The following is a 25,621-nucleotide window of genomic DNA, read 5'->3' as shown; positions in this document are numbered from 1 at the left end:
TACAATTATGTCTAACTTTAGGTACCTTGACAAAACAAACCAAACACAAATGCTTCCTTCTTCAGCTCTGTTCTGCAGTTCTGAGTTATCCATTGGCTTCACATTGCATTCATTCATTAGTTTAATCAGAGTTATGCAATAACTTGGCTAACTGGGAGAGATGGGTGATGGGATGAGGGGGAGGGGCTTGTTGTGGTTAGGGAGAGGAGGTGGTGAGGTAACTTTAGACGCATGTCTGAAGCTAGTCAGCTACCTGCTGCAGCCGAGCTGCTGCTCTCATGATTAATGCAATTTGCATGAGTGTGTGTGTGTGTGTGTGTGTGTGTGTGTGTGTGTGTGTGTGTGTGTGTGTGTGTGTGTGTGTGTGTGTGTGTGTGTGTGTGTGTGTGTGTGTGTGTGTGTGTGTGTGTGTGTGTGTGTGTGTGTGTGTGTGTGTGTTACACCACAGCAAAGGGTCAAGAAAGAGAAGGAAGAGAGGACAAAGAGAGAGAAGCGAAGGGAGAGAAAGAGGGAGGTCAGAGAGGTATAGAGAGCAGGAGGAGATTGGAGGGAGTTTTTGAGAAAGAGAGGGGGTATGACTGAGGTTGCAGAAGGAGTGTGTTTGTTGGTTTGCTACCAGACAGGGGATGAATGCAGGGAGCGGATCAGTAAGGTTTCTGAATGGAAACCGTTGGTTTGCAGGTTCTAGAGAGGAGGTCACCCATGAACAACAACCATGGAGGGGAACATGATTACAACAGCGGGGACCGGAACCGGAGCTGACTCTGTAACCATGGTAACAGGTCCCACTGGCACCCCGGATCTCCAGGTTCTGACCCACAGAGTGAAGCTTCTAGAGCACAGCCTGAGAGACAACGTCAGCTCCTTCACTGAGTCTGAGAGCGCTCTGCACAACAGGTGAGGAGCAGGTGACATAGAGACAGGATCACGTATCACACAGCTACAACATATGGCCACAACCATATCACATTGCACATCCTGTACTCACATGCAGCTTACCAAGCAGCATTTTGCCATAGTAACAGACAGTTGGTTACCTCTTTGCATAATATCACTGTGTGTGGGGTTTATTTCAAACATTGCGGTCAGTAAGGTATGTGTGCACTCTTCTACTTTCTCTTGTACTGATGACAGGCAAAAACAATTTGACAGTAGGATGTCTCATCTCTGTTGAATGCTAATGTAATGCTATGCTAATCCTGTAATGCTATGCTATTCATGCAATTCTATGATATTCATGTAATGGTATGCTTATCATGTAATGCTATGCTTATCATGTAATGCTATGCTAATCATGTAATGGTTTGCTACTCATGTAATGCTATGCTAATCATGTAATGCTATGAAATTGTAATGTGATCTAATGAGTCATGTTGTCCTCCTGTGCAGGATTAGAGAGTTGGAGGTGTCAGAACAGAGCCTGCTACAGAAGGTGGAGGACCTTACTGCCAACTCAGTCCTCCACTGCCCCAGCATGCTGCAGCGCCAGAGGCTGGACGAGCGGCTCCACACGCTGAGGGAGGAGGTACGCTCCATGGTGAGAGACAGAATTGAACTTTACATGAGCTTCAATGAGGCATAGCAAACATACGAGTACTGGAAGCTGTACTGTACATGTAGTGTAAGCCTGTTATAACTCAGGTAGTGAAGTGTAAGCCTGTTATAACTCAGGTAGTGTAGTGTAAACCTGTTATAACTCAGGTAGTGTAGTGTAAACCTGTTGTACCTCAGGTAGTGTAGTGTAAACCTGTTGTAACTCAGGTATTAGTGTAGTGTAAACCTGTTGTACCTCAGGTAGTGTAGTGTAAACCTGTTATAACTCAGGTAGTGTAGTGTAAACCTGTTATAACTCAGGTATTAGTGTAGTGTAAACCTGTTGTAACTCAGGTAGTGTAGTGTAAACCTGTTGTACCTCAGGTAGTGTAGTGTAAGCCTGTTATAACTCAGGTAGTGTAGTGTAAACCTGTTGTACCTCAGGTAGTGTAGTGTAAACCTGTTGTAACTCAGGTATTAGTAGTGTAAACCTGTTATAACTCAGGTAGTGTAGTGTAAACCTGTTGTAACTCAGGTATTAGTAGTGTAAACCTGTTGTACCTCAGGTAGTGTAGTGTAAACCTGTTGTAACTCAGGTAGTGTAGTGTAAACCTGTTGTAACTCAGGTAGTGTAGTGTAAGCCTGTTGTAACTCAGGTAGTGTAGTGTAAACCTGTTGTACCTCAGGTAGTGTAGTGTAAACCTGTTGTACCTCAGGTAGTGTAGTGTAAACCTGTTATAACTCAGGTAGTGTAGTGTAAGCAGTGTAGTGTAAGCCTGTTGTAACTCAGGTAGTGTAGTGTAGTGTAAACCTGTTGTAACTCAGGTATTAGTGTAGTGTAATGTATTGTACTTTATACACTAATACCTGAGTTATAACAGGCTTACACTATACTACACTACACTACCTGAGTTACAACAGGTTTACACTACACTACCTGAGTTATAACAGGTTTACAGTACACTACCTGAGGTACAACAGGTTTACACTACACTACCTGAGTTACAACAGGTTTACACTACACTACCGGAGTTACAACAGGCTTACACTACACTACCTGAGTTACAACAGGTTTACACTACACTAATACCTGAGTTACAACAGGTTTACACTACACTAATACCTGAGTTACAACAGGTTTACACTACTAATACCTGAGTTACAACAGGTTTACACTACACTAATACCTGAGTTACAACAGGTTTACACTACACTAATACCTGAGTTACAACAGGCTTACACTACACTACCTGAGTTACAACAGGTTTACACTACACTAATACCTGAGTTACAACAGGTTTACACTACACTAATACCTGAGTTACAACAGGTTTACACTACACTAATACCTGAGTTACAACAGGTTTACACTACACTAATACCTGAGTTACAACAGGCTTACACTACACTAATACCTGAGTTACAACAGGTTTACACTACACTAATTTATTGTACTTTATTGTGAATGTAAGAAGAAGATGAATGCAGGGAGTATGCGTGTATCATAACTCTATTGTAGCTCAGGTGTAAGTTATTGTAATCTCCCTTTCTCTGTCCCAGTCCCAGGAGAAGGAGCGTGGGGATCGTGTGTGGAGGGAGAGGCTGCGGCGCTGCCAGGCCCAGCTCAGGGCTAAAGAAGAGGAGATGGGCCGCCAGTCTCAGTACTTTGAGCACTTTAAGAGCCAGCTGCACCACAAGCTAGACCTGGCCAGAGACAGGGAGCAGGGCCTGCAGACCAGACTCCACCAGCTGGAGCGACAGGTGCTGGAGATGAACGTATCTGCTGCCACCTACATAGTCCCTGTCAACACAGCTAGCACCAACTCTGTTACTGCAGCCAATGTCAATCCCATCATAGTACCAACCTCAGGCCAACAGAGAACTGAGACAGAGAGACTGCCCCACCCAAGGGAGGAAGGAGAAGGAGAGGAGGAGGACGGTGAGGAGAAGACACAGCGGAGACACTACGGACAACAGCTCCAGCAGAAGCAGAGAGCGGATGATAGAGAAATAGAGGGAGAAAGAGAGGGGGAGGAAGAGGGTGAGAGTCTGGGGGGTGAGGCTAGACTGAGAAGCTTCATCCTCAGCCTCCAGGAGGACCTCCGGGGTCTGCTGGAGAGGGAGGAGCAGGAGCTGGCGGAGCAGAGGGGGCTGATGGAACAGCTGCAGGAAGCGCAGGAGAACAACCACTTCTTGTCCTGTACGTTGGAGGAGATGAGGACGGTGGTCCACAGACTGAAGCTGACAGAGAGCTCCCTGATGGAGGAGGTGGAGGAGCTGCAAGAGGAGAACCAGAGACTGTGTCAGAGGCTCAGCCACACCCTGAGACAGACCAACCACAGCCTGGGTTCTACTGACCCCAGCCCTGTCTCTACCCCCAGCCTGGCTACCTCCCTGACAAACGCCCCTGGCCTGAGTCAACCAGTTCCCTGCTCTGTGGACAACACTGACCCGGTGAGTGATGAGATGAAAGTTCATGTAGAGGGGACTCTGTAAATCAGTGTAAAAGTTGGCGAGTTAAGCCTCAAGAAAGTGAATGATTACGATTATAAGCAAACCTTATTTTAGGATTGTAAAATGGATTATAATGTGGGATTATCATGGGTCCAAAGTGGAATGTTGATCTGATTAACTACAGAGGAACTAACGGGTGTGGCCGGCTCTTGTGTTTGAGACTGGGATCTGCTTTTTGATGAACTTCTAATGTTTAGTGTTCATCATCTATGCAGGTGAAGATGATCCCAGGCCAGTCTTCACTAGACACACCTCCCTCTGCTCATCACCATGGAGCAACAGAGAGGTCACAGGAAAACTCCACTCTGCCTCTGCCCCAGCCGGACCTCCTGAACCTCTCAGGCCACCGTAGCCAGAACCCCTGCCTCATATCCCTGGGTACTAAGAGCATTGAGGGTCTGGGGGAGTTGACCCTGAGGGACTGGTGTCCTGGTCCTGGGGGCGTCCCCTCTCTAAACCTGGAGGAGGGGACAAGCGAGGAGACTGAGGCCCTGAGAGAGGCTTACAGGAGCATGGGGGGTGACATGGACTCACTCCGGGACCACAGGGACCAGCTGGAGAGCACGCTACGACACACACAGGACCAGCTGCACAGGGTGACCGAGGAGAACGCCCAACTGAAATGTAAACTCAGGGCGCAGGGAGAAACAGGGGCCTGCGAGGTGGAGCAGGGGTCCTCGCTTGTAGGCGAGAGCATGACAAATGTCCAGGAAAACAAGGTGCCAACTCCAAACCTAATACCCCAGGGGAGCAGAGAGCTCACTGCAACTCCATATCAGAATGATACTATCCTAGCCTTAGCCCAGGATGACCTGTCCCTGTATGCCTTAGCCCAGGATGACCTAGCCCTAGCCTTGAACCAGGAGAACCGGGCCCTGGGCAGGCGTATCCAGGAGCTCCTAGCCCACATAGAGCGCCAGGAGGGGGAGAGTGAGAGGGAGCTAGTCCAGCTCAGGCTACAGGTGTCCCTGCTAGAGAGGGAGAGCACCAGGCTGGAGCAGGAGAACCAGGAGCAGGGAGGTCTCATCACTGAGCTGACCAGGAAGACTGAGGATGACCTCAACACTATCATAGAGCTGCAGGAAAGACGGGTCGAGAGCAGTCAGCTAGGCCTACAGCAGGAGGACCGTTTGACCACGGAGTCAACGTGCAGGCTTAGAGAGAACAGGGACGAGCTGATTGGCTATCTCAGTGATCTCAAAGAGGAAAGAGAACAGGTGTCCCTCTCACTTAGCAGTCAAACAGAGGAGAAACACCAGCTAACGCGCTCCATGTGGGTTCTGAAAGAAGAACGCGACCAGATCCATAAGTCACTCTGCAGTTTAAAAGAAGAGAAAGAACAGCTGACAAGGTCCCTCTGTGGTCTGAAAGATGAGAGAGACAAGGTGATGCGGTCAATGTGTGGTTTAAAAGAGGGGAGAGATCAGCTAGTTCAGTCAATGTCTGGACTCCAGGAGGAGAGACACCAGCCAGTTCAGTCAATGTCTGGACTCCAGGAGGAGAGAGACCAGCTAGTTCAGTCAATGTCTGGACTCCAGGAGGAGAGACACCAGCCAGTTCAGTCAATGTCTGGACTCCAGGAGGAGAGAGACCAGCCAGTTCAGTCAATGTCTGGACTCCAGGAGGAGAGAGACCAGCTAGTTCAGTCAATGTCTGGACTCCAGGAGGAGAGAGACCAGCTAGTTCAGTCAATGTCTGGACTCCAGGAGGAGAGAGACCAGCTAGTTCAGTCAATGTCTGGACTCCAGGAGGAGAGAGACCAGCTAGTTCAGTCAGTGACTGGACTCCAGGAGGAGAGAGACCAGCTAGTTCAGTCAATGTCTGGACTCCAGGAGGAGAGAGACCAGCTAGTTCAGTCAATGTCTGGACTCCAGGAGGAGAGAGACCAGCCAGTTCAGTCAATGTCTGGACTCCAGGAGGAGAGAGACCAGCCAGTTCAGTCAATGTCTGGACTCCAGGAGGAGAAGGACCAGCTAGTTCAGTCAATGTCTGGACTCCAGGAGGAGAGAGACCAGCTAGTTCAGTCAATGTCTGGACTCCAGGAGGAGAGAGACCAGCTAGTTCAGTCAATGTCTGGACTCCAGGAGGAGAGAGACCAGCTAGTTCAGTCAGTGACTGGACTCCAGGAGGAGAGAGACCAGCTAGTTCAGTCAATGTCTGGACTCCAGGAGGAGAGAGACCAGCTAGTTCAGTCAGTGACTGGACTCCAGGAGGAGAGAGACCAGCTAGTTCAGTCAATGTCTGGACTCCAGGAGGAGAGAGACCAGCTAGTTCAGTCAATGTCTGGACTCCAGGAGGAGAGAGACCAGCTAGTTCAGTCAATGTCTAGACTCCAGGAGGAGAGAGACAAGCTCTTGCAGTCTCTCTTCAGCCAAAAAGATGAGAGAGACCAGTTGATGCAGTCAATGTGTGGTTTAAAGGGACAGAGGGACCAGCTAACACAGACACTCAGCCGTCTAGAGCAGGAGAGAGACAAGCTGTCATCTCTCAGTCTTCAAACACGAGAGAGGTACCAGGTGGACCAGTTTGTCTCTGATCTAAAAGAAGAGAAGGAGCAGCTAGTTCAGTCAATGGATGTTCTGAGAGAACAGAGAGAACAGCTCACAGAGGAGAGAGACCAGTTGCAGATGGACGTCGCTACTCTACGGAATCAGCTGCTGTTACAGGGGCGGAGCCACAACCAGCAGCCCTCAGAGAACCATGTTGGCAAGGCAACACGCACAGAGGTTGTGGCTACAGAGAGAGGGGGTCAGATGCCAAAAACGCATGATGATGGTGATGTCACTCATAGATGCCTGGCCACGGTCTACTCCTACAAGACCATCCGTCTGGCGCAGTCTGCACAGGTAGGAGCGAATCTTTGTACTTGTGTGAGTTGTTATGTATGTTGGCACTGAGTTTCTGTCAGTAGTTGTGTGAGTTATAGCATATCCCCGTATCCAGGACCATTTGGGAGAGAAAGAGGGAACAGATGTGGAGCAGAGTGGACTGATGAGGGAGATCGAGTCGCTGGGGTTAGAACTCAGAAGCTCACGAGAGGTACTGAAGAAGACCCAATCAGAGGTGAGCGCTCCTTTCTTCCTGTCTTGTTGGCCAATCAGAGGAGAGGTCAGAACATGACTGGACAGAATCTGTGTGTGCAGGCTCAAAGGTGGTACCGTGAGCTGGGTGTGTCTGAGGTCAGACGAGAGGAGGCTGAGAAGAGGGCGGGAAAGGCAGCCAATGAGGTGAAGAGGGCGGTACAGGCAGCAAATGAGGTGAAGAGGGTGGTACAGGCAGCCAATGAGGTGGGGATGAGAGAGGAAACCAAAGAGGTGGAGGAGATGAAGAGGGAAAACCACACACTGAGAGCAGAGGTATGGATAGAGAAAGTATCCCTCTCACTAACCACCATAGTCATGTCATGATAACCCACTGGCTGTGTCTGTTGTTAGTTGGGAGAGGTGAAGAGCAGACTAGTGGGTCTGGAGAGAGAGAAGACCGATGCTCACTCACTAAGGATCAAGATCGAAGAGAAGTTCAGCTTGCTTCAGGCTGAACTCAAAGCCAAGGTGTGTTTTGCTTCAGGCTGAACTCAAAGCCAAGGTGTGTGTGTTGACTAAATCTTTCTGTGTGTGTACTATATACCTGAATTTGTGATCGTTCACTCAGAGTGTTGCTCTGAAGGAGCTGAGTTCAGAGTACACATCTCTGAAGAGAGAGCAGGGCAGCAGAGAGGACTGGAGCAACACACTCACCTTACTGAGGGTGCGCTATGATGACATCAGAGCTAAGGTAAACTGTCTTTTCTCGGCTAAGATAGGTAAAAGTTACCCTTACGTTTACCAATTTAGGTAGAAGTCATCCTTTTGCACAGATCTAGGATCAGCTTAATACTCTACCATCCCCCAATCCGAGCCTTACCTGTTAGGAAGAAAATACAAAACTGACCTTAGATCAGTGTCAAGGAGCAACTTCATTCTAGTCTGATAAAACCACAGCTCTCTGCTTAGAGTGATGTTTGTTCAAAGACATGCAAAATTAATTGTATTGGAAGAGAGCTTTTACAATATCAAAAGAGCTGTATTTGTGGTCAGTGTTTTTGGTTTACTGTAATGTTTTGTTGTTATTTCCAGTCAGCGTATTTAGTCTAATGGCTATGTCTCTCCTGACTCTCTCCAGTACAACGTTCTCCTGAGAAAGAGTCAGACGGACCAGGACATAGCTCCTCTAAAGGTGAGGGGTTTGGAGAATGGGGGTAGTCTGTTAGTCTGGTTTGATACATGGTTGTTTGAAGCTAAAAGAAAAATTGGTGTTGGACCTGTTTTGACTGACAGCTGTTGTATCCAATGGCAGGCCATGCTGTCACGATTTGGTTTTGATTGACTTATGATCTGTCTAATGACAAGCCAAGCTGTCATGTTTTGGTTTTGATCGACTGATGATCTGCCCAATGACAAGCCAAGCTGTCATGATTTGGTTTTGATTGACTGATGATCTGTCCGATGGCAGGCCAAGCTGTCATGTCTGGTGGGGAAGTGCCAGCAGAGGAACAGTCTACTGGTGCAGTTGATGCGAGCCCTGCGTCGGTATGGCTGCCTGGACTACAATCTGACCCAGGAGGCTGAGGACCTGCTTAACGACACAGCGCTGCAGGACTACGCCAGCACCTTCACACCCCCATCCACTGCAGCTCTGCAGGAGAACACCCCCCTTCTCCCACCTGCAGCCTCAGAACGACCGGAGCGCTCACAGACCTCTGCTGCAGCCTCCACAGCACAGGTAAGAGATGTGGTAGCGCAGAGGTTTTCAAACCTCTCCTTGGGGACCCCCAGCCATTCAAACTATTCCACAGCCAGTATACCGGATTCAACTTGTCAACTAATAAAGCCCTTAACTACTCGAATCAGGTGAGTTAGTGCAGGGCAACAACAAAATTGTGAAATGTCCGGGGGTCCCCGAGGAGAGGTTTGAAACGCACCACAGTAACACACCATACCTAGTACCATACCTGTACTTAGTACAGTGTGAAACAGTAGTGTAAAGTACTTAAGTAAAAATACTTTAAAGTAGTACTTAAGTCGTTTTTTGGGGTATCTGTACTTTACTTTACTATTCATATTTTTGACAACTTTTACTTTTATTTCACTACATTACTAAAGAAAATTATGTACTTTTTCTCCACACATTTTCCCTGACACCCAAATGTGCTCATTACATTTAAAATCAAAATCAAATCAAATCAAATGTTATTTGTCACATTGTCACGTTCCTCGTATTCTCCCTCATCGGAAGATATGTCGAAATCACTCGATGACCAATACGCAGCAGGTTGACTGTTCCACATCATATTTATTTTAGATGGGAACGACAAAACAAAATAAACACGCAGAGGAGAAAGGTGACAGTTTCACAGGTGAAACGAAACACAGTGCAAAATACAATTACCCACAAAAATCAAACAAACACACCCCACTATATGGGACTCTCAATCAAAGGCAGATAGACAACACCTGCCTTCAACTGAGAGTCCCAACCCCAATTAACCAAACAAACATACACTCACTAAACTCCACATAGAAATACCTAACCTAGAACCTACCCCAACACTCACAACCCCACTATACCATAACCAAACATAACTGCCACGTCCTGACCAAATATAATACAAAAAAACCTAAGTATATGGTCAGGACGTGACATTACCCCCCCCTAAAGGTGCATACACTGAATGCACAAAACCAACAGAAAAAAAAACAAAAAAAAACAACACACAATTAACCTCCTAACTAAAGGGAGGGAAGGGAGGGTGGCTGCCGTCAACGACGGCACAGTGCTACACCCCCCCTCCCCAACCCACCTATATTGGAGGTGGCTCCGGTTCTGGCCTACTGTCCAACAGACCGTAGACAGACCTGTTGGGCTTAGGACAGTAGGCAGACTTCTTTGGTTCTGGTTCGTGGGCCGACTCCGTCGGTCCCAGGCTGTAAGCAGACTCCTTCGGTTCTGGGTTGTAGGCAGAATCATCACAGTCATAGTTAATCAACTTTATTTTAGAATTGTGACCAGACTCACCCGGTTCTGGGTCACAGGCAGCTCCCCTCAGTCCCGGGTCGCAAGAGGTTGTCGGATACTCTGGTCCGCACCCCGGTGTCGGATCCTCTGGGCCGCACCCCGGTGTCGGATCCTCTGGGCCGCACCCCGGTGTCGGATCCTCCGACGGCCCTGACCCAGGATTCACCAGGCTGGGGAGACATGATGGATGCCTGGCCCTGGGCACAGGCACAGGACTCACCAGGCTGGGGAGACCCACTGAAGGCCTGGTCCTGGGAGGTGGCACAGGATGAACCAGGATGGGGAGACCCACTGGAGGCCTGGTCCGAGGAGGTGGCACAGGACGGACCAGGATGGGGAGACCCACTGAAGGCCTGGTCCTGGGAGGTGGCACAGGACTCACCAGGCTGGGGAGACCCACTGAAGGCCTGGTCCTGGGAGGTGGCACAGGATGAACCAGGATGGGGAGACCCACTGGAGGCCTGGTCCGAGGAGGTGGCACAGGACGGACCAGGATGGGGAGACCCACTGGAGGCCTGGTCCTGGGAGGTGGCACAGGATGAACCAGGATGGGGAGACCCACTGAAGGCCTGGTCCTGGGAGGTGGCACAGGACTCACCAGGCTGGGGAGACCCACTGAAGGCCTGGTCCTGGGAGGTGGCACAGGATGAACCAGGATGGGGAGACCCACTGGAGGCCTGGTCCGAGGAGGTGGCACAGGACGGACCAGGATGGGGAGACCCACTGAAGGCCTGGTCCTGGGAGGTGGCACAGGACTCACCAGGCTGGGGAGACCCACTGAAGGCCTGGTCCTGGGAGGTGGCACAGGATGAACCAGGATGGGGAGACCCACTGAAGGCCTGGTCCTGGGAGGTGGCACAGGATGAACCAGGATGGGGAGACCCACTGGAGGCCTGGTCCGAGGAGGAGGCACAGGATAAACCGGGCTGTGGGGGAGCACTGGAGTTCTGGTACGGACACTCTTTACCCACACTCCAGGCTGAATGCCCACTTTGGCCCGGCACGGGCGGAGAGCAGGCATTGGGCGAACTGGACCCTCCCAGCGCTCTGGAGACACAGTGCGCAACGCCGGCGCAGGATAACCTGGACCGAGGAGGCGCACTGGAGACCAGACGCGCTGAGCTGGCACCATCCGCCCTGGCTCGATGCCTGCACTCGCATGGCACTTGCGGGGGGCTGGTATGTAGCGCACCGGGCTTTGAACGCGCACTGGGGACACCGTGCGCTCCACAGCATAACACGGTGTCTTACCAGTACCACGCTGCTTCCGGTAAGCACGGGGAGTTGGCTTAGGTCTACCACCTGACTCCGCCAATCTCCCCGTGTGCCCCCCCCCAAAAAAATTGTGGGGCTGCCTCCCGTGTCCGTTGCGCCCCCTCTCCTCATACCAGCGCCTCTCAGCTCTCGCCGCCTCGATCTCCCACTGTGGGCGGCGATAATCGCCAGCTTGAGTCCATGGTCCTTTCCCGTCCAGGATTTCCTCCCAAGTCCATGACTCCAGATAGCTTTTCTCCTGGTGCCTCTCCTTGTGCTGCTCCTTCCTCTGCTGCTTGGTCCGTTGTTGGTGGGTAATTCTGTCACGTTCCTCGTATTCTCCCTCATCGGAAGATATGTCGAAATCACTCGATGACCAATACGCAGCAGGTTGACTGTTCCACATCATATTTATTTTAGATGGGAACGACAAAACAAAATAAACACGCAGAGGAGAAAGGTGACAGTTTCACAGGTGAAACGAAACACAGTGCAAAATACAATTACCCACAAAAATCAAACAAACACACCCCACTATATGGGACTCTCAATCAAAGGCAGATAGACAACACCTGCCTTCAACTGAGAGTCCCAACCCCAATTAACCAAACAAACATACACTCACTAAACTCCACATAGAAATACCTAACCTAGAACCTACCCCAACACTCACAACCCCACTATACCATAACCAAACATAACTGCCACGTCCTGACCAAATATAATACAAAAAAACCTAAGTATATGGTCAGGACGTGACACACATACACATGTTTAGCAGATGGTGTTGCAGGGGTAGTGTTTCTAGCTCCAACAGTGCAGTAATATCTAACAATTCACAACAATACACACAACCTAAAAGAAAAATAATGGAATTAAGGAATATATAAATATTAGGATGAGCAATATCGGAGTGGCATGGACTAAGATACAGTAGAATAGAATACAGTATATACATACGAGATGAGTAAAGCAGTATGTAAACATTATTAAAGTGACTAGTGTTCCGTTATTAAGGCCTACCATTTTGAATGCTTAGCAGGACAGGGAACTGGTCCAATTCACGCACTTATCAAGAGTAAAACCCTGGTCATCCCTACTGCATCTGATCTGGTGGACTCACTCAATTATGTAAATTAGGTCTGAATGTTGCAGTGTGCCTCTGGCTATCTGTAAATAAAAAAGATAAAAGAAAATGGTGCCGTCTGGTTGGCTTAATTTAAGGAATTTGAAATGATTTATACTTTTACATTTATTTTTGATACTTAAGTATATTTAAAACCAAATACTTTTAGACTTTTACTCAAGTAGAATTTTACTGGGTGACTTTCACTTTTACTTGAGTCATTTTCTATTAACGCAACTTTACTTTTACTCAAGTATGACAATTGGGTACTTTTCCCACCACTGTGTAATACAGAAGCATACCTCACACCAGCTGAAGGGGTTTATAACATAACACACCTGTATAAGGGGTTTCCCTGGCCATCTCTGAGGGGTTGTGCTCTCTTCCTAGGAGCTGAGTAAAGCTGTGTCTGAAGGCAGTAGGAGGGAACACTTCAGAGTGTGTGTGGCCACAGCAGACTACTGCCCCTCTCCGAACATGCCTCACACTCTACTGCCAATGGTAGTTGGATTTAGAAATAAGAGTATTCCGTCACAGAGCATTGTTTTAATCAATATAAATACATGATAACAAATTATATCTTGTTGCATGTCTTATACAGTAGGCTTATGTTATCCACACATTTCTGTTACAGCTTCCCCTTTCTGCGGGTGAATCAGTCCAAGTCACTGGACTCCCAGACAGACGTGGGATGTACCATGCCGAGGTGAAAGGGAAGTCTGGCCTGGTCCCTGCCCGTTTCTTAGAGGAGAATGGGAGACCACTCATCCTGACTTCCCCCTCGCCAGAGAGATGTGCCAGTCTGACTAGGAAGCTGACCAGTCCAGGGAAGATCATCAACCTTCACCAGCAGTTGCAGAACACTCTCTCCAACAGCTACCAGGTAAGCCTATAGTACAGCTTTATCAAACTCTATGCTACCTACCTTCACACAAGTTATTTTTGATTTATTGACCCTTCATTTAGACAGGGAGTCACGCTGAGACCAAGGTGTCTTTATTTAGACAGAGAGTCACGCTGAGACCAAGGTCTCTTTATTTAGACAGGGAGTCAATGCTGAGACCAAGGTCTCTTTATTTAGACAGGGAGTCAATGCTGAGACCAAGGTCTCTTTATTTAGACAGGGAGTCACGCTGAGACCAAGGTCTCTTTATTTAGACAGGGAGTCAATGCTGAGACCAAGGTCTCTTTATTTAGACAGGGAGTCATGCTGAGTCCAAGGTCTCTTTATTTAGACAGGGAGTCAATGCTGAGACCAAGGTCTCTTTATTTAGACAGGGAGTCAATGCTGAGACCAAGGTCTCTTTATTTAGACAGGGAGTCATGCTGAGTCCAAGGTCTCTTTATTTAGACAGGGAGTCAATGCTGAGACCAAGGTCTCTTTATTTAGACAGGGAGTCACGCTGAGACCAAGGTCTCTTTATTTAGACAGGGAGTCACGCTGAGACCAAGGTGTCTTTATTTAGACAGGGAGTCATGCTGAGACCAAGGTCTCTTTATTTAGACAGAGAGTCATGCTGAGACCAAGGTGTCTTTATTTAGACAGGGAGTCATGCTGAGACCAAGGTCTCTTTATTTAGAAAGAGAGAGTCATGCTGAGACCAAGGTCTCTTTATTTAGACAGGGAGTCAATGCTGAGACCAAGGTCTCTTTATTTAGACAGGGAGTCAATGCTGAGACCAAGGTCTCTTTATTTAGACAGGGAGTCACGCTGAGACCAAGGTCTCTTTATTTAGACAGGGAGTCAATGCTGAGACCAAGGTCTCTTTATTTAGACAGGGAGTCATGCTGAGTCCAAGGTCTCTTTATTTAGACAGGGAGTCAATGCTGAGACCAAGGTCTCTTTATTTAGACAGGGAGTCAATGCTGAGACCAAGGTCTCTTTATTTAGACAGGGAGTCATGCTGAGTCCAAGGTCTCTTTATTTAGACAGGGAGTCAATGCTGAGACCAAGGTCTCTTTATTTAGACAGGGAGTCACGCTGAGACCAAGGTCTCTTTATTTAGACAGGGAGTCACGCTGAGACCAAGGTGTCTTTATTTAGACAGGGAGTCATGCTGAGACCAAGGTCTCTTTATTTAGACAGGGAGTCACGCTGAGACCAAGGTCTCTTTATTTAGACAGAGAGTCATGCTGAGACCAAGGTCTCTTTATTTAGACAGGGAGTCATGCTGAGACCAAGGTGTCTTTATTTAGACAGGGAGTCATGCTGAGACCAAGGTCTCTTTATTTAGACAGGGAGTCACGCTGAGACCAAGGTGTCTTTATTTAGACAGGGAGTCATGCTGAGACCAAGGTCTCTTTATTTAGACAGGGAGTCATGCTGAGACCAAGGTCTCTTTATTTAGACAGAGAGTCATGCTGAGACCAAGGTCTCTTTATTTAGACAGGGAGTCATGCTGAGACCAAGGTGTCTTTATTTAGACAGGGAGTCACGCTGAGACCAAGGTCTCTTTATTTAGACAGGGAGTCAATGCTGAGACCAAGGTCTCTTTATTTAGACAGGGAGTCACGCTGAGACCAAGGTCTCTTTATTTAGACAGGGAGTCATGCTGAGACCAAGGTCTCTTTATTTAGACAGGGAGTCATGCTGAGACCAAGGTCTCTTTATTTAGACAGGGAGTCATGCTGAGACCAAGGTGTCTTTATTTAGACAGGGAGTCATGCTGAGACCAAGGTCTCTTTATTTAGACAGGGAGTCATGCTGAGACCAAGGTGTCTTTATTTAGACAGGGAGTCATGCTGAGACCAAGGTCTCTTTATTTAGACAGAGAGTCACGCTGAGACCAAGGTCTCTTTATTTAGACAGGGAGTCACGCTGAGACCAAGGTCTCTTTATTTAGACAGGGAGTCAATGCTGAGACCAAGGTCTCTTTATTTAGACAGGGAGTCTCTTTTCCAGATGAGCCTGTATAGCACCACAATACACATCAAAATACAATAAACACTTTAAACTGCACATTCATATACACATTCAAATAAAAAACAGACACATATTAAATATTGAGTAACTTTATTGTTTTCAACGGAAACTTCAGTTGTAGTAGAATTCAGTATCAAAACACACAATGCTATGCTAACCAGGCTTGAAGGACCGCAAATGTATATTGTTTATGCACAAAGTCCCAGTATAGTCTACATAACCATGTCACCCATTCTCTCCCTAGGTTTTCCCTTCCAAGACCAGCCCCCAGGTTTACTCCAGTCCCCCTTCAGGACAGGGGTACTCCCCAGGATACCCCAACCACAACCCTTCTGCCCCCAACCGACCCAAGCATACCCTTGTAGCAACTACCCCTATTATTACTACTACTAGTCTCCTATCTACCACTGCCCCCACTAAAACTACCAGTGATGGTGCTACCTCTCCTAAGCAGACCCCAAACAGAGCACATCCAACTACCAACCCTCCTGTCCACACCACCACCACCACTACTGCTCTTAGCAGTGGTAAAGAACCCCTCTCTAAAACTGGCTCTATTGCTGCTACCTCCAATGTTACAACCCCTGTTAATACCCCTCCTACCGCTGTGGCCCAGACTGCTAAAGCACAAACTACCACTGCCTTGTGGAACACTGCCCCCACCAAATCTGCCCCTTCAACTATTACCGCTGGAACTACAGCCCCCACCAAAATGGCCCCCATCACTACTGCTCTTTCCCTTGCTGAGTTGTCACGACTGCCTGATGAGGACCATTGCATCAAGAAGCCCCTCGCAATCCTCCAACCTGAACAAGCTAAGCCAACCAAACCCAGAGCTATACCAGGTGCAGTAGCCCACACAATACACACTGTTGACTGTACCCTTGACGGAAAGCATACGTGTCTGATTGTCTTTGATCCCGCCCATTTTAGAACCTCCAGCTGAGGTGGGCTCTGTTGAGGTCCTCAGGACTGTGGGACAGAGCAGCCTCATGATTGGTTGGGAGAGACCGCCACTGGATGAGCTGGGCTGCAGCAACGGAACCTTTGTGTATGGATACATGGTAGGCTGCTCCTCTCGCCTTGGATACATTAGAATGTAAATAGACGGCTTTGGTGTTGTTCATTCGGTGCTCTGTGTATGCCGTGGTCCTCTCTCTCTCTCTCTCTCTCTCTCTCTCTCTCTCTCTCTCTCTCTCTCTCCTCTCTCTCTCTCTCTCTCTCCACAGATCTGTGTAGAAGGGGAGTTCCACAAGTCTGTCATGAGCTCTGCATGCACGAAGGTACGGTATGAAGCAGTCCTTTGACAACATGCTCCACCTTTCCTCCTCCTCCTCCTCCTCTTCCTCCCCTCCTGCCCTAATGATGCAATAATATCCATCACTGTGTGTGGTGTTTCTACGTATTATCAGTTGACTGGTTGAAGATGACAGTGTGTATCTGTCCTCTCTTTCAGTGTATTCTGGAGAATCTGGATCTGTCCGGTCCGGTCCACATCAGTGTTCAGACCCTGGGCTCCAACGGTCTCTATGCAGAGAAGGTCCTCCTCATCTACAGGGGAAAACACACCCAGTTTAGGACAGACCACACCCGTGTCAACACAGCTTCTGCTGCTCCCTGCACAGACCCTGCCTACCTAGACTGCAGGACTCCGCCCACACACCGACACAGTGGCTCCACCCAACCAGTGAGTTCTACAGACATGCCCACTTCCAAATTGACACACCCACCACATGATCACTTTTGCCCTGACCATTTTGGGAAACTTACCAGAATTTTGCAACCTTACCCTGACCCAACGTTTTAGTCTTTTAATCTTTTACTGCATATTTTCAGCCGCACTCTCCAGTTGAAACCTTACTCACCCGACTCAGAAAGTCCAACGGTCTTGATGCCTTTCCAGTTACTGTGTTTCATTGAAATCTGCATGAAATAATGAAATGTGATCCATTCATAATTCTCTACATTTACAGTCATCTCTTCTGGGCTTGTGTATTAATGTGTGTGTGTCTGTGTGTACTCTGCGTGTGTGTGGCGTGCCTTTCAGTTTGTGGCCATCTACAACTACAACCCTCTGAAGGACAGTCCTAACCTCCACCCCAGCAGAGAGCTGGCCCTGAGAGAGGGAGACACCGTCATACTGCTAGGCAACCCACGCAACGACGGCTTCTGTCAGGCCGAGGTGGGCCAATCAACAACATCCAGGCAACAGTCATTTACCAATCAACTTGCAGAATTAACTTGTAGCTTGAATCTCTTTATATCGGATCATCATGTGTATGTACAGTGCATTCCGGAAAGTATTCAGACCCCTTGACTTTTTCCACATTTTGTTACATTACGGCCTTATTCTAAAATGTATTAAATTGTTTCCCCATCAATCTACACACAATACCCCATGATGACAAAGCGAAAAACAGGTTTTTAGAGATTTTAGCAAAAGTATTAAAAATAAAAAACAGAAATAACTTATTTGCGTAAGTATTCAGACGCTAAGCTATGAGAATCGTAATTGAGCTCAGCTGCATCCTGTTTCCATTGATCATCCTTGAGATGTTTTTTCAACTTGATTGGCATCCACCTGCGGTAAATTTAATTGATTGGACATGATTTGGAAGGCACACACCTGTCTATATAAGGTCCTACAGTTGACAGTGCATATCAGAGCAAAAACCAAGCCATGAGGTTGAAGGAATTGTCCTTAGAGCTCCGAGACAGGATTGTGTCGAGGCACAGATTTGGGGAATGGTACCAAAAAATGTCTGCAGCATTGAAGGTCCCCAAGAACATAGTGGCCTCCATCATTCTTAAATGTAAGAAGTTTGGAACCACCAAGACTCTTCCTAGAGCTGGCCGCCCGGCCAAACCAAAAGGCACCTAAAGACTCTCAGACCATGAGAAACAAGATTCTCTGGTCTAATGAAACCAAGATTGAACTCTTGGTGAGTTGAATGCCAAGCGTCACGTCTGGAGGAAACCTGGCACCATCCCTACGGTGAAATATGGTGGTGGCAGCATCATGCTGTGGGGATGTTTTTCAGTTGCAGAGAGACTAGTCAAGATCGAGGGATAGTTGAACGGAGCAAAGTACAGAGAGATCCTTAATGAAAATCTACTCAAGAGCCATTAGGACCTCAGACTGGGGCGAAGTTTCACCTTCCAACAGGACAATGGCCCTAAGCACACATACAAGACAACGCAGGAGTGGCTTCGGAGGAAGTCTCTGAATGTCCTTGAGTGGCCCAGCCAGAGCCCGGACTTGAACCCGATCGAATATCTCTGGAGAGACCTGAAAATAGCTGTGCAGCGACGTTCCCTATCCAACCTGACAGAGCTTGAGAGAATCTGCAGAGAAGAATGGGAGAAACTCCCCAAATACAGATGTGCCAAGCTTGTAGCATCATACCCAAGAAGACTTGAGGCTGTAATCTCTGCCAAAGGTGCTTCAACAAAGTACTTAGTAAAGGGTCTGTATACTTATGTAAATGTGATATAAATGCAAAAATAAAAAAAATAAAAAACGTTTTTGCTTTGTCATTATTGGGTATTGTGTGTAGATTGATGAGGAAAAAAACAATTGAATCCATTTTAGAATAAGGTTGTAACGTAACAAAATGTGGAAAAAGTCAAAGGGTCTGAATACTTTCTGAATGCACTGTACATTGAAAAGATCTGTGTCTGAGATATCTAACAGACTGCTATCTTACAGACTACTATCTAACAGACTACTATCTAACAGACTATCTTACAGACTGCTAGCTAACAGACTACTATCTAACAGACTATCTTTCAGACTGCTATCTTACAGACTGCTAGCTAACAGACTACTATCTAAACAGACTACTATCTAAACAGACTACTATCTAACAGACTGCTATCTTACAGACTGCTAGCTAACAGACTACTATCTAACAGACTGCTATCTTACAGACTGCTATCTAAACAGACTACTATCAAACAGACTACTATCTAACAGACTATCTTACAGACTGCTATCAAACAGACTACTATCTAACAGACTATCTTTCAGACTGCTATCTTTCAGACTGCTATCTTTCAGACTGCTATCTAAACAGACTGCTATCAAACAGACTACTATCTAACAGACTATCTTTCAGACTGCTATCTTACAGACTGCTATCTAAACAGACTACTATCAAACAGACTACTATCTAACAGACTATCTTTCAGACTGCTATCTAACAGACTACTATCTAACAGACTACTATCTTACAGACTACTATCAAACAGACTACTATCAAACAGACTACTATCTAACAGACTACTATCTAACAGACTATCTTTCAGACTGCTATCTTACAGACTGCTATCTAACAGACTACTATCTAAACAGACTACTATCTAAACAGACTACTATCAAACAGACTACTATCTAACAGACTACTATCTAACAGACTATCTTTCAGACTGCTATCTTACAGACTACTATCTAACAGACTGCTATCTTACAGACTACTATCTTTCAGACTGCTATCTAAACAGACTACTATCTAACAGACTACTATCTAACGGACTGCTATCTAACAGACTACTATCAAACAGACTACTATCTAACAGACTATCTTTCAGACTGCTATCTAACAGACTGCTATCTAAACAGACTGCTATCTTACAGACTGCTATCTAACGGACTGCTATCTAACGGACTGCTATCTTACAGACTGCTATCTTACAGACTGCTATCTTACAGACTGCTATCTTACAGACTACTATCTAACAGACTACTATCTAACAGACTACTATCTAACAGACTATCTTTCAGACTGCTATCTTACAGACTACTATCTAACAGACTGCTATCTAACAGACTGCTATCTAACAGACTACTATCTAACAGACTACTATCTAACAGACTATCTTTCAGACTGCTATCTTACAGACTACTATCTTTCAGACTGCTATCTTACAGACTACTATCTAACAGACTGCTATCTAACAGACTGCTATCTTACAGACTACTATCTTTCAGACTGCTATCTAAACAGACTGCTATCTAAACAGACTGCTATCTTACAGACTGCTATCTAACGGACTGCTATCTAACGGACTGCTATCTTACAGACTGCTATCTTACAGACTGCTATCTTACAGACTACTATCTAACAGACTATCTTTCAGACTGCTATCTTACAGACTGCTATCTAAACAGACTACTATCAAACAGACTACTATCTAAACAGACTACTATCTAACAGACTATCTTTCAGACTGCTATCTTACAGACTGCTATCTAAACAGACTACTATCAAACAGACTACTATCTAAACAGACTACTATCTAACAGACTACTATCAAACAGACTACTATCTAAACAGACTACTATCTAAACAGACTACTATCTAACAGACTGCTATCTTACAGACTGCTATCTAAACAGACTACTATCAAACAGACTACTATCTAAACAGACTACTATCTAACAGACTATCTTTCAGACTGCTATCTTACAGACTGCTATCTAAACAGACTACTATCAAACAGACTACTATCTAAACAGACTACTATCTAACAGACTACTATCAAACAGACTACTATCTAAACAGACTACTATCTAAACAGACTACTATCTAACAGACTACTATCAAACAGACTACTATCTAAACAGACTACTATCTAACAGACTATCTTTCAGACTGCTATCTAACAGACTGCTATCTAAACAGACTACTATCAAACAGACTACTATCTAAACAGACTACTATCTAACAGACTATCTTTCAGACTGCTATCTAAACAGACTGCTATCTAACAGACTGCTATCTAACGGACTGCTATCTAACGGACTGCTATCTAACGGACTGCTATCTAACAGACTACTATCTAACAGACTATCTTTCAGACTGCTATCTTACAGACTGCTATCTAAACAGATGAGTGCAGCTGTACTGTAGATAGCTTACTGAGTGACTATGTGTTTCAGGTGAATGGCAGACGAGGTCTGGCTCCTGTGGCGTTACTAGAGGAAGTTCCTGTTCCAGACAGACATGTAAGCCCCGCCCCTCCCCAATCTTCTCCTGAGAGAGGACCAGATGATAGGCCACTGCGCCTGCCAATCAGAGAGAGAACAAGATGGGCCGCTGTGACTGTCAATCAGTGAGAAATCAAGATGATGGGCCACTGTAGCTGCCAATCAAAGAATGCTTAGCCACAGAGAGATTATAGTGGCCAGAGTTAATGACATAATCAAACACTGCCTGCCTGTGACACAAACGTTCATAAGTGCTCGCTGCCTAAAGTAATTTGAAATGGAAGGCAACAGTAGAGCACCAGCCAAATGTGGGAAGTTGTGTGGCCCAGTTTGACATTGTGCTTCGATAGACAGTTCCTTATAACCTACATAATACTCACTGAGATTGTGTCTAATCACCTCTAACTGTCACCTCTATCAAAATTCTCTCTATTCACCTCTATCAAAATCCCCACTGTTCTGTGTGTGTAATCTCTCGTGGACAGACGCACGTAACATAGCTGGTATTGTAGTGTCTGTGGGATGCGACGACTATCAAGGAACTGAAAACATGAAACATCACTGATCATTTTGGACAAATCACAATTTCGCATCTTTTGAATTTCGGAAGGGGAGGGGACATTTGGCCCATAGACTTGCCTGTAACTTGCAAAGGGGGGTGGAGCTACTGTCCTGCTTCCACTGCTTGCTCTAGTCTATTTTCAAACACATCTTCCCCCAGAAAATAATTGAGTATCTAACGCAATTACGCAAGATTGTAATTCTGGATTTCCAAGATTATTCTGTATGTGACAAAAAGATGTCAAAAAGGTCAAAGGTCGGCCTAATGGATCTGACAACCTGTCTGACAACCTGTCTGATATCAAGTGCGTTCATGGTAATAAAGCTATGCCATTTTACTGGATCTTTTTTCAAGCCAAATAGGAAAAAAGGAGGTCCATACCAAAGACTTGGATATTTCAGTTCTTTGTCGTTATACACTGAACAAAAATATAAATGCAAAATGTAAAGTGTTGGTCCCATGTTTCATGAGTTGAAATGAAAGATCTCGGAAATGTACCATTCACATAAAAAAATCATATTTCTCTCTAATTTGGTGCACAAATTTGTTTTACGTCCCTGTTAGTGAGCATTTCTCTTTTGGCAAGATAATCCATCCACCTGACAGGTGTGGCATATCAAGAAGATGATTAAACAGCATGGTCATTACACAGGTGCACCTTGTGCTAGGGACAATAAAAGGCCACACTAAAATGTGCAGTTTTGTCACACAACGCAATGCCACAGATGTCTCAAATTTTGAGGGAGCATGCAATTGGCCTGCTGACTGCAGGAATGTCCACCAGAGCTGTTTCCAGAGAATTCAATGTTAATTTCTCTACCATAAGCTGCCTCCAACATTGTTTTAGAGAAATTGGCAGGACGTCTAACCGGCCTCACAACCGCAGACCACGTGTAACCACGCCAGCCCAAGACCTCCATATCTGGCTTCTACACCTGCAGTATCATCTGAGACCAGCCACCCGGACAGCTGATGAAAGTGTGGGCATGCACATCCAAAGACTTTCTGCACAAACTGTCAGAAACCGTCTCGGAAGCTCATCCGCAAGCTCATCGTCCCCACCAGAGTCTTGACCTGACAGCAGTTCGGTGTTGTAACAGACTTCAGTGTGCAAAAGCTCACCTTCGATGGCCACTGGCATACTGGAGAACTGTGCTCTTCCCGGATCCCGGTTTCAACTGTACAAGGCAGATGGCAGAAAGTGTGTATGGCGTTATGTGGGCGTGCGGTTTGCTGATGTCAATGTTGGGGGGTTATGGTATGGCGGTGGGATTATGGTATGGGCAGGTGGCGGTGGTGTTATAGTATGGGCAGGCATAAGCTACGGACAACAAACACAAGTGCATTTTATCTATGGCAGTTTGCATGCACAGAGATACCGTGACGAGATTCTGATGCCCATTGTTGTGCCATTCATCCACCGCCATCACCTCATGTTTCAGCATGATAATGCACAGCCCCATGTCGCAAGGATCTGTACACAATTCCTGGAAGCTGAAAATGACCCAGTTCTTCCATGACCTGCATATTTACCAGAGATGTCATCCATGGAGCATGTTTAGGATGCTCTGGATTGACGTGCACGACAGTGTGTTCCAGTTCTCGCCAATATCCAGCAACTTTGCACAGCCATTGAAGAGGAGTGGGACAACATTTCACAGGCCACAATCAACAGCCTGATCAACTCTATGCAAAGGAGATGTGTCATGCTGCATGAGCCAAATGGTGGTCACACTAGATACTGACTGGTTTTCTGATCCACTCCCCTACTTTTTTAAAGGTATCTGTGACCAACAGATGCATATCTGTATTCCCAGTCATGTAAAATAAATAGATTAGGGCCTAATTAATTTATTTCAATTGACTGATTTCCTTATATGAACTGTAACTGTAAAATCATAGAAATTGTTGCGTGCTGCATTTATATTTTTGTTTAGTGTATTTACAAAAGCCAATCATGGTTGAGCATGGTTGTTCATCGAATCATGAATTTGATTGAAGTCTGAGATGTTCTACTGTAGAATCTAATCACTCGATGAAGTCATGTCATTCAGATGGATAGAAGTTTATCATGGATATATATTTTTTGAGGTGATTAAAGAACTGGAGGTATGCCATTGGGATGAACAGTACTGTATGTGTGCCTGTGGCTGTGGGTATCAGTCTCCTTTCATTTCCTCAGTCTCTGTCTACAGTCTAACTGAAGTTAATAACCTTTTACTTTTCTGTTCTGATCTGAAATAGAGAAAATGCATTCTGTGTGAGACACATGACTACTGCATACTTGTCCTTCCTCTGATTGTGGGAAAAGCCATGGGGCCACAAATGTATTTTTGTATCACTCTGTGCATATGATGTAATTTGATTTCCTAATGATTTCTTTAGACTGTATTAAGAGAATAAATGTTTAGATGACATCAGATATAGTAGTATGTCCTGTATTTTCCGGATTATACTGCGGTGTACAATCTTTATTTTACGGCTAGAGGGCAGTCATCGCAAACTTTCCAACATGCTACTCTCAATAGCCAAATAAATCTGTGGGTATATGTGTTTTTATCTCCTCTCCTCTCTGTTTAGGGACTATTGAGCAACTCTCTTCCCCCCCATGGGATGCAGATAATTGTATATCAAAACTCCCACTGTGTGTTGCGTACAAACACTTACAGTGAGGGGGAAAAGTATTTGATCCCCTGCTGATTTTGTACGTTTGCCCACTGACAAAGAAATCATCAGTGTATAATTTTAATGGTAGGTTTATTTGAACAGTCAGAGACAGAATAACAACAAAAAAATGTCTCTGTGTCTTTTGTACAGGTAACGAGCTGAGATTAGGAGCACACTCTTAAAGGGAGTGCTCCTAATCTCAGTTTGTTACCTGTATAAAAGACACCTGTCCACAGAAGCAAACAATCAATCAGATTCCAAACTCTCCACCAGGGCCAAGACCAAAGAGCTCTCCAAGGATGTCAGGGACAAGATTGTAGACCTACACAAGGCAGGAATGGGCTACAAGACCATCGCCAAGCAGCTTGGTGAGAAGGTGACAACAGTTGGTGCGATTATTCACAAATGGAAGAAACACAAAAGAACTGTCAATCTCCCTCGGCCTGGGGCTCCATGCAAGAGCTCACCTCGTGGAGTTGCAATGATCATGAGAACGGTGAGGAATCAGCCCAGAACTACACGGGAGGATCTTGTCAATGATCTCAAGGCAGCTGGGACCATAGTCACCAAGAAAACAATTGGTAACACACTACGCCGTGAAAGACTGAAATCCTGCAGCGCCCGCAAGGTCCCCCTGCTCAAGAAAGCACATATACATGCTCGTCTGAAGATTGCCAATGGACATCTGAATGATTCAGAGGACAACTGGTGAAAGTGTTGTGGTCAGATGAGACCAAAATGGAGCTCTTTGGCATCAACTCAACTCACCGTGTTTGGAGGAGGAGGAATGCTGCCTATGACCCCAAGAACACCATCCCCACCGTCAAACATGGAGGTTGAAACATTATGCTTTGGGGGTGTTTCTCTGCTAAGGGGACATGACAACTTCACCACATCAAAGGGACGATGGACGGGGCCATGTACCGTCAAATCTTGGGTGAGAACCTCCTTCCCTCAGCCAGGGCATTGAAAATGGGTCGTGTATGGGTATTCCAGCAT

At 46.2% G+C, this 25,621-nt stretch overlaps 1 protein-coding gene across 4 annotated transcripts; it reads left to right on the top strand.

Moving 5' to 3' along the window:
• The first annotated feature begins 228 nt into the window (after positions 1 to 228).
• Positions 229 to 24,377, top strand: LOC106611898 (uncharacterized). 4 transcript variants are annotated; one of them, XM_014212550.3, is made up of 18 exons: positions 229 to 897; positions 1,390 to 1,537; positions 3,094 to 3,987; positions 4,263 to 6,893; positions 6,991 to 7,110; positions 7,191 to 7,403; positions 7,482 to 7,598; positions 7,699 to 7,821; positions 8,209 to 8,262; positions 8,539 to 8,808; positions 12,872 to 12,982; positions 13,116 to 13,364; positions 15,649 to 16,249; positions 16,338 to 16,468; positions 16,634 to 16,687; positions 16,861 to 17,091; positions 17,452 to 17,609; positions 21,346 to 24,377. In XM_014212550.3, exons 1-18 carry the CDS (start codon positions 716 to 718, stop codon positions 21,347 to 21,349), a joined length of 6,291 nt encoding a protein of 2,096 aa, XP_014068025.3. In that variant the 5' UTR covers positions 229 to 715; the 3' UTR covers positions 21,350 to 24,377. The 4 variants fall into 4 exon arrangements, with proteins under 4 accessions (XP_014068025.3, XP_045579966.2, XP_082812081.1 ...); XM_082955955.1 differs by having other exon boundaries at positions 231 to 897; positions 17,452 to 17,586; XM_045724010.2 differs by lacking the exon at positions 12,872 to 12,982 and having other exon boundaries at positions 17,452 to 17,586.
• Positions 24,378 to 25,621: the final 1,244 nt, after the last annotated feature.

Source organism: Salmo salar, chromosome 09, assembly GCF_965601325.2.
Source record: "Salmo salar chromosome 09, fSalSal1, whole genome shotgun sequence".
In the NCBI taxonomy this organism is placed as follows: Eukaryota; Metazoa; Chordata; class Actinopteri; order Salmoniformes; family Salmonidae; genus Salmo; species Salmo salar.
The sequence above is the reverse complement of the archived record's forward strand: the minus strand, read 5'-3'. Positions and strand labels throughout refer to the sequence as shown.